Here is a 12,867-nt window from a genome sequence, read left to right on the forward strand (position 1 = left end):
AACCTTTTTTTTTTTATTAACTTTCTTTAAAAAATTTTTAACCTTTTTTTCATGACTTTTTTTTTAACCGTTTTTACCTCATCAGATTTCTAAAAAAAAGCTTTTCAGCAAGTTTCTCGTCCACGTCTTCAGACCTGAACCTGTTCTGTCCGGTCATGTGGTTCTGAGAGGACACGGTTCTGGACCATGTGGTTCTGGATCATGTGGTTCTGGATCATGTGGTCCAGAGGATCTGGTTCTGGAGGTCTAGTCCGGTTCTAGGACTGGACCCGGTCCGTCCGGTACCGGTCTGACTGTTTGTGTTCTGTTTCCCAGAATTCAGAGTTCTGTCCCGAGAGTTTCTCGGGCAGGATCGAGTGTGAGAACCCGAACGAGGACCTGGCCCGGTTCCGAGGCTACATGTGAGTTTATCCTGGGGGGTTTAACTGGTTCTGGTTCTGACCCGGCTCTGACCCGGTCCTGGTTCTGGCCCGGTCCTGACCCGGTTCTTCTCACCACAGGGAGCGTCCCGGGGGGGCCCGGGTCGGGCTGCACCAGCAGAACCTGCTGCTGAGGAGCTGCCGGGTCCGGAACACGGAGACGGTGGTCGGGATCGTGGTCTACGCAGGTGAGACGGAACCGGGACCTGGTCTGGGTCTGGGACCTTGTTAACGTGTCAAGTTTTAAGCCTGGTTTTTAATAACTTTTGAATGTGTTTTATTCTGCTTATATCACCTTATTCTCCAATTCCTGACTGGGTTATTATAATAATAACTTTTGAATGTGTTTTATTCTGCTTATTTCACCTTATTAACCAGTTCCTGACTGGGTTTTTAGCTACACATGTTTACGGTTGATGAAACTTTGTCCTCGTCAGACGTGGAAGGAGTAACGTTAGACCGAGCTGGAACGTTACAATCTCCAGCTTTAGGCTTCGTTATTGTCACTAATTTATCCTTCAGGTCTAACTAGCGTTAAATAGGAAATAGACAAGTCAATTTTAAAATGATTTTTCTTTTCTACAACTAGCTAGCTGGTTTTTCTCTCTAAAGTTGACATTAGTCACATGACTCACGTCATGGGAATCATTTATGTAGAGTTGGAGACTAAATAGTTATTGTCAAAAGTAGCTCTCACAAATTATTTTGGTTTCAAAGGGGGCGGGGTCTCCAGTGGACATCTGGCCCCGCCCTGTGGGCGGGGCCAGATGTTAGGGGGCGGGGCCAGTCCACCACCTCCACCAGGTTCATGTTGACACGGCGCCACCGGTGAGGAGGAACATGGTGGTGTGTCGTTACTGTCGTTACTGTCAACACGGCCGGCCTGACGCTCCTGCAGATCAGAGTCAGAGAGAGAAATGAACCTCAGAGTCCAGAATAAAAACTTGGTCCAAAACCTGAAGAGACGGTGTGTTAACACAATGCCAAAGAGGAAAGACATCAACAATTCTTACTGAGTTCTACTGAGCATGTTTTTTTTATATAATATTTTATAATTTATTATATTTTCTTTTATAATTATATTTTAGAATTATATTTTATAATATTTTTCATCTTATAATTTATAATATATTTTTTATAAATATATTGTATTGTATAATTTGTTTTATAATATTTATTCTATTTTATTATAGTTCATTATATTTTATTATATTTTATAATTTATTATATTGTATTATATTTCATAATTTATAATATTTTATAATATTTATAATATTTTATTATATTTTGTTATATTTAATTATATTTAATAATATTTTATAATTTATTATATTTTATTTTATAATATTTTTTATATTTCATTATATTTCATTATATTTTATCTAGATGTGTTCAACAAAACGTCCCCAGATCTTGAGGACCGTCAGCTGAGCATCAGACAGAATAAAACTAATTTCTTCAAGATAAACACACGTATTCGTGTCATTTACCTCCTGAAACGAGGGGGGGGGGGGTCTGCTCACATCCAAGTACCACAGAAACCACCAGGGATCTGTTGACGTAAATGAAAAACCAAAAGATCTAGAGCCCAGGACACGCCCGGAATCGTGGCCAAGTGTTCCGCTGGCGGACTTATACGGAGAGAAGATCCACTCAGAACATTCGTGTGTGCATTTTTATCTGATTTGTGCGTATTATTAGATGTTCCTACACACACATGGTTAAATGCATGAATCACCTGACACACACACACAAACCTGTAAATACACACACATGGTTGTGAGATTCTTTTCCTCCCAGAAGTTTCACAGATTCCTCCTACATGGTGCGTTTAAGGACTGGTGGAAAACTGGGACATCTGAGCTATTTCCCTCCATACTTAGTTTCCTCTAAACTTGTACTGACTTGTGAACAATTGTGTCTCCATGGTTATAAACCTTTACTTTGTAATAGTCTATAATTCCTTATATGGACAGATCTGCTTTTATGAGCCTCACAAATGTAATTAGATGTTTTAAAACAACGAGCTCGTGGTGGAAACACTGACGGTCCAATCTGGAGGCCAGAAAACGGTGATGGCGGCATCACGGTGTCTGAAGGAGGTTTACCTGCTTAGGGGAGGTGACCAAGTATCAGGGAAATAACGCTGATGTCCCAGCTTTCCTCCAGTCCTTAAACGCACCATGTAGGATGAATATGAGAGGCTTCTGGGAGGAAAAACCATTTCAACATACAGTATTTATATATTTGTGTGTCTATCAGGTGATTTGTGTGTATTTAACGATGTGTGTTTTGTCCGTAACTTCGAGCACATTACACACAAATCTAATAATACACACTAATGTTTTGAGTGGATTTTCCACAGACTTCCAGCTGTCACAGGTGAGACACGTGACAGTCTGGCGTTGAGGGAACATTCCTCCACAGATCAGCTGATCTCTGGGTCATTGATATATTTCATTTCATTGATCAATAAAAGAGGATTCAGGACGTAGAAGAACCTCGGAGGTTCGGAGATGTTTAGAAGGAGGAGTCACCAGAACGTAGAAGGTGTTGAGACTCAGATCAACATAAACGACGAGAGGAAAGACCAGGTTTGTCCTCAACCGAGGCCACGCCCCCGTCCTCCCAGCATGCATCACTCTCAGTTCATCACTTAGTTTTATGAAGTCAGAACAAAGACGTCTTCCTACATGTTCACGTGTCCCGGTCGTTGATCGATGCTCCTCGTCCAGAACTCTGTTTTATTCTCGGGTCTGAATGTGCATCAGAACCGTGATGTGTCGGTCCTGCCGGGTCTGTCCTGCTGGTGTGGTGTTCTGTGACCCCTGACCTCTGACCTCTGACCTCTGACCCCCCCAGGTCACGACACCAAGGCCATGATGAACAACAGCGGTCCGCGCTACAAACGCAGCCGTCTGGAGAAACGACTCAACACCGACGTGCTGTGGTGCGTCGTCCTGCTGGCAGTGATGTGTCTGACGGCTGCTGTAGGTAGGTACTGCTAACTGCTGCTAACCGCTAACCGCTGCTGTAGGTACGTACCGCTAACCACTGCTAACTGCTGCTGTAGGTGGGTACCGCTAACCGCTAACTGCTAACTGCTGCTGTAGGTACGTACTGCTAACCGCTAACCGCTGCTGTAGGTAGGTACTGCTAACCGCTAACTGCTGCTGTAGGTAGGTACCGCTAACCGCTAACTGCTAACTGCTGCTGTAGGTACGTACTGCTAACCGCTAACCGCTGCTGTAGGTACGTACTGCTAACCGCTGCTAACCGCTAACTGCTGCTGTAGGTGGGTACCGCTAACCGCTAACTGCTAACTGCTAACAGCAATGTGTCTGCTGTAGGTACGTACTGCTAACCGCTGCTAACCGCTAACTGTTGCTGTAGGTAGGTACCGCTGCTGCTGACCGCTAACCGGCATAGGTACCGCCGTTACACCCCTAACCCGGTTGTCGGGTCGATAGACGGACCTGGACGGGTCGTCCTAGGTGTCCTGGAACCCGACTGCTCATCTGAAACTAGTCCGCTGTTTTAGGTCCATTTAGCTCGTGCTAGCCTGTGACCCGGTGCCTCAATTGGAGGACCCGGTGGGTCAACTGGACCAGGACCCAGCGGCTCCGGCTGCAGCGAAAAGTAGCATCTGACGAACTGGAGGTCATCAGGTCACCGATGATGCTGTAAAATATTAGACGGATGTACCGGAACTCGCTGACCGGCAGGGACCCGACTCTCAAGGAGCTTCTGAAGCTTGTGAAGGTCTTTGGAGGATCTGCAGTTTTTCTACTTCTAGCATCGCGTGAGACGAGCCAGCAGATGGCTCAAAGATGCTAATAGTGCTAAAGATGCTAATAGTGCTAAAGATGCTAATAGTGCTAAAGATGCTAATAGTGCTAACGGGTAGGCTGAAGAAGGTTTTTAATGCCATCGCACCTCCATGGGGTAACAGTAAATTTGGGGTTTACCAACCAGGACTAGAACCAGGCTGGAGCAAGTTTACTTTACAGATGTGCGGTAGCTCCTCCAGATGTTAACTCTGGTCCCCCCCCCCCCCTCTTTCCCAGGTCACGGCTTGTGGCTCCGGAACCTCCAGAACCCGGGTCTCCAGGGGGACCCGGTCTTCCAGGTGGACGGGGAGACGTCCCCGGCCCTGGCCGGGTTCCAGGTGTTCTGGACCATGATCATCGTGCTGCAGGTGGGTCGGGGTCCAGGGGTCCGGGACCCGTTGGTTCTGTGGTCCTCTTGAGAACCAGATTGAGATTAAAGCCTGATTTAAGGTTCTGCGTTAAACCAACGCAGAGCCTACGCCGTTGCCGTGACACCGTCGTGAACCTTCGGACTTCTCCGTCTCTCCATTTCTCCACGGTGCAGTTCCCCCCGCGACCGCTAGTTATCGATCTTTTCCTGAATGGTTTATCCGACTTTTTCCGGTCACAGTGAATCAAAGAGATAAGGACAACTATTGTGCAAAAAAACAAAACAAAAAAAATCACACATACACGAAGAAAAGAGGCTGAAAGTTCACGACTGCTTCAAACCGGAAACCGGAAATGCGTTGCTACCAAGAGAACCAATCACAGCCCTCTCGTCTGCGTTTGGTCTGCGTCGCCTCCACGCGTAGTTACAATTTTCGGGAGGTAACGTCAGGCACGGCGTGGCTCCACCGTGGGGAGCTCATTGCGGCGCAACCTGCGGCGTGGATTTAACGCAGAACCAGAAAGAATCCAAGCTTAAAGCAGGTATGGGATCAGAACGGGTGTCCCTTCAGCTCGTTTATCCTTTCTAAAGTTTATAACTACCAGCTGGGGGCTCGTCCGGGAGCCGAGTTCTCAGAACTGGACTCAGGTCCGAGAGGGGTTACAGCCCCAGTTGTCCGGTTTGGTAACTAGACACGACCAGAAGCAGGTCGGGGGAAAAACTGGTTGGTCTTCATCACCTTACGGTCTCCCTCATCCTCACGAGGACCCCAGACCTCCAGCTGGGCTCCGTCAGGGCCTCGACCGGGTCGTTGGTCCAGTTGGCCGACCCGGTTCTGATGGTTCTGTGTGTTCCAGGTGCTGATCCCCATCTCCCTGTACGTGTCCATCGAGATCGTGAAGCTGGTCCAGATCTACTTCATCCACCAGGACCTGGACCTGCACCAGCAGCACCAGGACTCCGGGGTCCAGTGCCGGGCCCTGAACATCACCGAGGACCTGGGCCGGGTCCAGTTCCTGTTCTCCGACAAGACCGGGACGCTCACCGAGAACCAGATGGTGTTCCGGCGCTGCAGCATCTTCGGGGTGGAGTACCCGCACCGGGACAACGGTGAGACGCCGCAGCGAGGCTCGGTGATGGCGAGGGTCGCCGCGCGTCCTTTGAAATACGGAATTGTTACCTAATTGGGAATAGGGCTTTGTCACCAAGGTGCATTCTGGGATGCGGCGGCCATGTTGGCAGCCTCGTGAGTGTAAACAAACAGCAGTGTAGTAGCACCAAGTGAACAGATGGAACGAAAAAAAACAATGTTAAAATGCCGGAAAGGAACTGGAATTTACCGGGATACCTTAAACAAGGAATCCAGGGACCGGTATATGGAGAAAATAATGATTATTAACGGTTTGGGTTCATATGAAATCCCTAAAGAGTGAAGCTCCGACGAGGATTTACTACCGCAGTTCTGAACAACCCACGTCTTACAACCTTGTTTAGGAGTGTTTGGCAGCTGCTTCGGTAAATGTTTGACTCGCCATGTGTTTCAATAAATTTCTATAATAGTACAACATACAGTACATGTTTTGTATCCCTCTTACTTCTCTTTTCTTTTTTTTTGACTGCTATATTATGCTGAAGAGGCTCCGAGGCGTGAGCAATATTTTTGTTTTCCTCGTGAGATTATTTTTTTTCCTCTGCAGCTAAAAATAAGAGTTAATATTTTTTCCTCAACAAACTAGTTTTATCGGAAGATTGGGGTTAATCGCACCGCAGACGCAGCACGTCTGTACACAGTGCGCAGTGGTCTGAAGAGCAGCTAAGGTAGCTTCCAACATGGCGGCTATGCCAAGTGATGACGTCAAGACGACCAAGCCCTATTAAAAGTTGCGTTCCGTATTGAACCAATACGGAACGCTGTTTATTCCATATTTCATAATTGTCCCCTGCACGTCTGTCACACATGAACAACGAAGTAACAATAATGAACAAAATAAAGGACAGGATATATTAAAGACAGCAACATATGTTCTATCTGTTATTTATTCATGTCATAATATACAGGTGAAGGTCGGAAAGTTTTAATATTTTGCAAAACTTCATTCATTTCAGTAAATTCAACTAAAGGTGAAACAAATATATTATTTCCCTCTACATTCAAAGTGAGATATTTCAAGCCTTTATTTGTTATAATTTTTATGATTATGGCTCACAGTTTATGAAAACCCCAAATAAAGGAAATGTAAATGTTTTAAGAAAAATCAATAAATAATTCAATCATCAAAATTATAACAAATAAAGGCTTAAAATATCTGGCTTTGCATGTAATGAGACTATGTAATGTATTAGTTTCACCTTTTAAGATAAATTATTGAAATAAATGAACTTTTACACGATATTCTAATTTTCCGACCTTCACCTGTTATATTTAAATTTATTTGCATGTACATCTTAGCTAATGTGGACAAACGTAACATTTCAGCTGCTAGTATGGTTGTCTGTACAGTCATGCAAGTTCAATGCTATTAACTATTAAAGCACTTTATAAAATAAATACATTTCTATGCATGTTTCAGCCCTGCGTCTGCAGGTGTACGAGTCCCAGCGGGGCGAGGCCCCGGGCCGCCCCCCCACCCTGAGGTCGGTCTGCAGCAGGAAGAGTCTGAGCTGCCGCTCTCTGAGCTGCAACCGCAGCTCGGTGTCTCTGCACACGCTGACCGCCGAGTCGGAGGACGAGGACCCGCCGGAGACGACGGGAGCTTTCTGCAGCCGCATGGTCAGAGTCCTGCATGGACATGTGACACACAGTTATTAGAGTTATCAATGATTAATAAAGAAGATGAATTATCTAAACCGGGCACCACCTGACTCATCAGGAAAATAGTAACTAACAGTAAAATCAGTCTAAAGTACCGTATTTTCCGGACTATAAGTTACTCCGGAGTACAAGTCGCACCAGCCCTAAAATGCATAATAAAGAAGGAAAAAACAAATATATATACTTACTTAAATTTTATTTGAGAGGGACCATGTGCTATTAAAAACATAAATGTAAACATTTGATGCATTCCACCAGAGTTAGCCTTAGGATAATTTGCATCTACAGTACCTTGGTATGAATAAATACAGCACAGATAAAAAACATCAAACTTTATTAAAGGACATGTAACATATAGTGTAGCAATAACATAAGTCGCACTGTTTGGGAAATGAATTCCACTCCTACATGGCCCTGTACACAGTCCTTTTACCAGCATTAGAATCACATTTGGCAGCGCAGAGATTCCTAAATTCACATGAAACCAACATTTGTTTAGTTATTTTTCCCCTCGTTTGTTAATTTCCACCCGTATTTATCTGTTAGTGTAGAGAAGTAAAATTAAACGTAGAGAAGTGAAGGACAAACCATCGTAGTGATGATCTTCGGTTTGTCAGGAAACGTTTGAGTTAAAACCATGACCATGTGTTTCCAGGCCAAGGACGTGGTCCCGGACCCCGACCTGGTGAGGAAGCTGAGCTGGCTGTGCTGGTCTGGGTCGGCCCCCCCGGGGGGAGGGGGGGCCCAGACCCAGACCCAGAACCAGACCCAGACCCAGAACCAGACCCAGAACCAGACCCAGAACCAGACCCAGACCCAGAACCAGACCCAGAACCAGACCCAGACCCAGACCCAGACCTCGTCCCCCTCCAGCCTGGAGCTCTCCTGCATCACCGACTTCTTCCTGGCTCTGGCCGTCTGCAACAGCGTGGTGGTGTCGTCGCCGGGGCAACCGGGCCACGCGGTGAGTGACCGCTGCCATAGCGATACTGGACCCCCCCCGTACACTGTTTTTTTTTTAACACATTCCGTTTTTATTCTTTTCCATTTCCGTCTTTTTTTCCACTTTTTAATTTTATGAGAATTTGGTTTTTAGTATTTTATGCAAATTTAACCCCAAGACAGTATACAGTAATGAAATATAGACAATTTATGCAATTATAATGGAAAATTGTTTGAACATATTTAAAGGCAAAAACATGGCACCAGTTATTCTCGTGTCCAACAAAACATTCCTTTTTTGGGGATAAACAAAAAAATACCAAAAGTTGTAATGATGAAAAAAAAAATTGATCTTTAGACATACAAATCAATTTTTAGGAATTAATATGAGAATCGATTTTTTTCAACCTTCAGCGTCTCTATCTGGTCCCTGCAGGTCCCCGAGGTCCAGCCCCCCCTCAGGTCTCTGGAGGAAATCAGGCTGATGTTCCAGAGACTCAGCTTCCCCCCCCAGATCAGGGGCAGCCCCCGGGGTTTAGCTGGCCGGCTGTTCGCCCGCAAGACCGGAGGCCTAGCCGTCACCACCGCAGAACCAGGGGCCGGACCGGAACCAGGGGCCGGACCGGACACCGGGAACCCGGAGGACTCGTCTATAGAGGGTATGGATTGACGTCACTTCCACACTGGACCCCCTTACGCACACTGAGTGGCAAAACATCAGCAAAAATGTGAAAAACTAGTGGAGAAGACGGGATAACAATCGACTATGGGCTTAAATTAGCGTCAGTTGGACTTGACAGTGACCCGTACAGTTACCCCAAGAACCAGTGGTCCATGGACATTAATATTTGGTACAGTTACCCCAAGAACCAGTGGTCCATGGACATTAATATTTGGTACATTTACCAAGAACCAGTGGTCCATGGACATTAATATTTGGTACAGTTACCAAGAACCAGTGGTCCATGGACATTAATATTTGGTACAGTTACCAAGAACCAGTGGTCCATGGACATTAATATTTGATACAGTTACCAAGAACCAGTGGTCCATGGACATTAATATTTGGTACAGTTACCCCAAGAACCAGTGGTCCATGGACATTAATATTTGGTACAGTTACCCCAAGAACCAGTGGTCCATGGACATTAATATTTGATACAGTTACCAAGAACCAGTGGTCCATGGACATTAATATTTGGTACATTTACCAAGAACCAGTGGTCCATGGACATTAATATTTGGTACAGTTACCTCAAGAACCAGTGGTCCATGGATATTAATATTTGGTACAGTTACCAAGAACCAGTGGTCCATGGACATTAATATTTGGTACATTTACCAAGAACCAGTGGTCCATGGACATTAATATTTGGTACATTTACCAAGAACCAGTGGTCCATGGACATTAATATTTGGTACAGTTACCAAGAACCAGTGGTCCATGGATATTAATATTTGGTACAGTTACCAAGAACCAGTGGTCCATGGACATTAATATTTGGTACAGTTACAAAGAACCAGTGGTCCATGGACATTAATATTTGGTACAGTTACCAAGAACCAGTGGTCCATGGACATTAATATTTGGTACAGTTACCAAGAACCAGTGGTCCATGGACATTAATATTCGGTACAGTTACCAAGAACCAGTGGTCCATGGACATTAATATTTGGACACCAATCCAGTTTCCTGATATTTATATGGACTTAATTTCTACGCCGGGGAAATACACGAAGCAAAGCTTGAAGGCTTACAAAAGTCTTGACGCTTGGTCCGACTTCAAGGCAGGATATGTTGGCAAAATCAAAGTATTAATCATAAAGTCGTAATGGTGCAAGAATAAAGTCGTAATGTTGTGAGAATAAAGTCATAATTTATGAGAATAAAGTCGTAATATTACGAGAATAAAGTCGTAATTTATGAGAATAAAGTCGTAAAATTACGAGAATAAAGTCGTAATTTATGAGAATAAAGTCGTAAAATTACGAGAATAAAGTCGTAATTTATGAGAATAAAGTCGTAATTTATGAGAATAAAGTCGTAATTTTGTGAGAATAAAGTCGTAATTTTGCGAGAATAAAGTCGTAATGTTACTAGAATAAAGTCGTAATGTTACGAGAATAAAGTCATAATTTATGAGAATAAAGTCGTAATATTACGAGAATAAAGTCGTAATTTATGAGAATAAAGTCGTAAAATTACGAGAATAAAGTCGTAATTTATGAGAATAAAGTCGTAAAATTACGAGAATAAAGTCGTAATATTGCGAGAATAAAGTCGTAATTTATGAGAATAAAGTCGTAATTCTGCGAGAATAAAGTCGTAATATTGCGAGAATAAAGTCGTAATGTTGCGAGATGAATAAAGTCATGCGCATTCCCTCTGTAGGGCCGGAGGACCAGAATACGGAGCACCAGAGGCCGGAGGACGACCCCGACCAGGACAACGACGACGATCTACTGTACGAGGCGGAGAGCCCCGACGAGGCGGCGCTGGTCCACGCCGCCCGGGCCTACGGCTGCACCCTGAGGTGCCGCTCGGCCCGGAGCCTGCTGGTGGACCTGCCGGGGATCGGGTCCCTGGCCGTCTCGCTGCTGCACGTCCTGCCCTTCGACTCCAACAGGAAACGCATGTCGGTGGTGGTTCGACACCCGCTGACCGGGGAGGTGGTGGTCTACACCAAGGGGGCCGACTCGGCCATCATGGACCTGGCAGAGACGCCCAAAGGTGCTGAACTAGACTTAATTATTCTACCTGGGAATATACTGGTTACTTATTGGTTACTTACTGGTTACTTATTGGTTACATATTGGTTACTTATTGGTTACTTACTGGTTACTTATTGGTTACTTACTGGTTACTTATTGGTTACTTATTGGTTACTTACTGGTTACTTATTGGTTACATATTGGTTACTTATTGGTTACTTACTGGTTACTTATTGGTTACTTACTGGTTACTTATTGGTTACTTATTGGTTACTTACTGGTTACTTATTGGTTACTTACTGGTTACTTATTGGTTACTTATTGGTTACTAACTGGTTACTTATTGGTTACTTATTGGTTACTTATTGGTTACTTATTGATTACTTACTGGTTACTTATTGGTTACTTATTGATTACTTACTGGTTACTTATTGGTTACTTATTGGTTACTTACTGGTTACTTATTGGTTACTTATTGGTTACTTATTGGTTACTTATTGGTTACTTATTGGTTACTTACTGGTTACTTATTGGTTACTTATTGGTTACTTACTGGTTACTTATTGGTTACTTACTGGTTACTTATTGGTTACTTACTGGTTACTTATTGGTTACTTATTGATTACTTATTGGTTACTTATTGGTCACTAGCTGGTTACTTATTGGTTACTTATTGGTTACTTATTAGTTACTTATTGGTTACTTATTGGTTACTTATTGGTTACTTACTGGTTACTTATTGGTTACTTATTGGTTACTTATTGGTTACTTATTGGTTACTTATTGGTTACTTACTGGTTACTTATTGGTTACTTATTGGTTACTTACTGGTTACTTATTGGTTACTTATTGGTTACTTATTAGTTACTTATTGGTTACTTATTGGTTACTTATTGGTTACTTATTGGTTACTTACTGGTTACTTATTGGTTACCTATTGGTTACTTATTGGTTACTTATTGGTTACTTACTGGTTACTTATTGGTTACTTATTGGTTACTTATTGGTTACTTATTGGTTACTTACTGGTTACTTACTGGTTACTTATTGGTTACTTATTGGTTACTTATTGGTTACTTATTGGTTACTTACTGGTTACTTATTGGTTACTTATTGGTTACTTATTGGTTACTTATTGGTTACTTACTGGTTACTTACTGGTTACTTATTGGTTACTTATTGGTTACTTATTGGTTACTTATTGGTTACTTACTGGTTACTTATTGGTTACCTATTGGTTACTTATTGGTTACTTACTGGTTACTTATTGGTTACTTATTGGTTACTTATTGGTTACTAACTGGTTACTTACTGGTTAATTACTGGTTACTTATTGGTTACTTATTGGTTACTTATTGGTTACTTATTAGTTACTTATTAGTTACTTATTGGTTACTTATTAGTTACTTATTGGTTACTTATTGGTTACTAACTGGTTACTTACTGGTTACTTACTGGTTACTTATTGGTTACTTATTAGTTACTTACTGGTTACTTATTGGTTACTAACTGGTTACTTACTGGTTACTTACTGGTTACTTATTGGTTACTTATTGGTTACTTATTGGTTACTTATTGGTTACTTATTGGTTACTTATTGGTTACTTATTAGTTACTTATTGGTTACTTATTGGTTACTTATTGGTTACTTACTGGTTACTTACTGGTTACCTATTGGTTACTTATTAGTTACTTATTGGTTACTTATTGGTTACTTATTAGTTACTTATTGGTTACTTATTGGTTACTTATTGGTTACTTACTGGTTACTTACTGGTTACC

General features: G+C 42.9%; 1 protein-coding gene across 1 annotated transcript in view; it reads left to right on the top strand.

The window, feature by feature from the left end:
* atp10d (ATPase phospholipid transporting 10D) overlaps nucleotides 1–12,867 on the top strand; it is a 97,052-nt gene that overhangs the window by 30,251 nt on the left and 53,934 nt on the right. Inside the window, exons 5-13 of the mRNA XM_061744089.1 lie at nucleotides 316–401; nucleotides 501–607; nucleotides 3,282–3,413; nucleotides 4,487–4,617; nucleotides 5,477–5,729; nucleotides 7,190–7,389; nucleotides 8,087–8,395; nucleotides 8,810–9,032; nucleotides 10,766–11,104. Of these exons, the coding sequence (XP_061600073.1) occupies nucleotides 316–401; nucleotides 501–607; nucleotides 3,282–3,413; nucleotides 4,487–4,617; nucleotides 5,477–5,729; nucleotides 7,190–7,389; nucleotides 8,087–8,395; nucleotides 8,810–9,032; nucleotides 10,766–11,104 (1,780 nt within the window). The remainder of the gene's footprint in view (nucleotides 1–315; nucleotides 402–500; nucleotides 608–3,281; nucleotides 3,414–4,486; nucleotides 4,618–5,476; nucleotides 5,730–7,189; nucleotides 7,390–8,086; nucleotides 8,396–8,809; nucleotides 9,033–10,765; nucleotides 11,105–12,867) is intronic.

Source organism: Cololabis saira, chromosome 16 (assembly GCF_033807715.1).
Source record: "Cololabis saira isolate AMF1-May2022 chromosome 16, fColSai1.1, whole genome shotgun sequence".
NCBI lineage: Eukaryota > Metazoa > Chordata > Actinopteri > Beloniformes > Belonidae > Cololabis > Cololabis saira.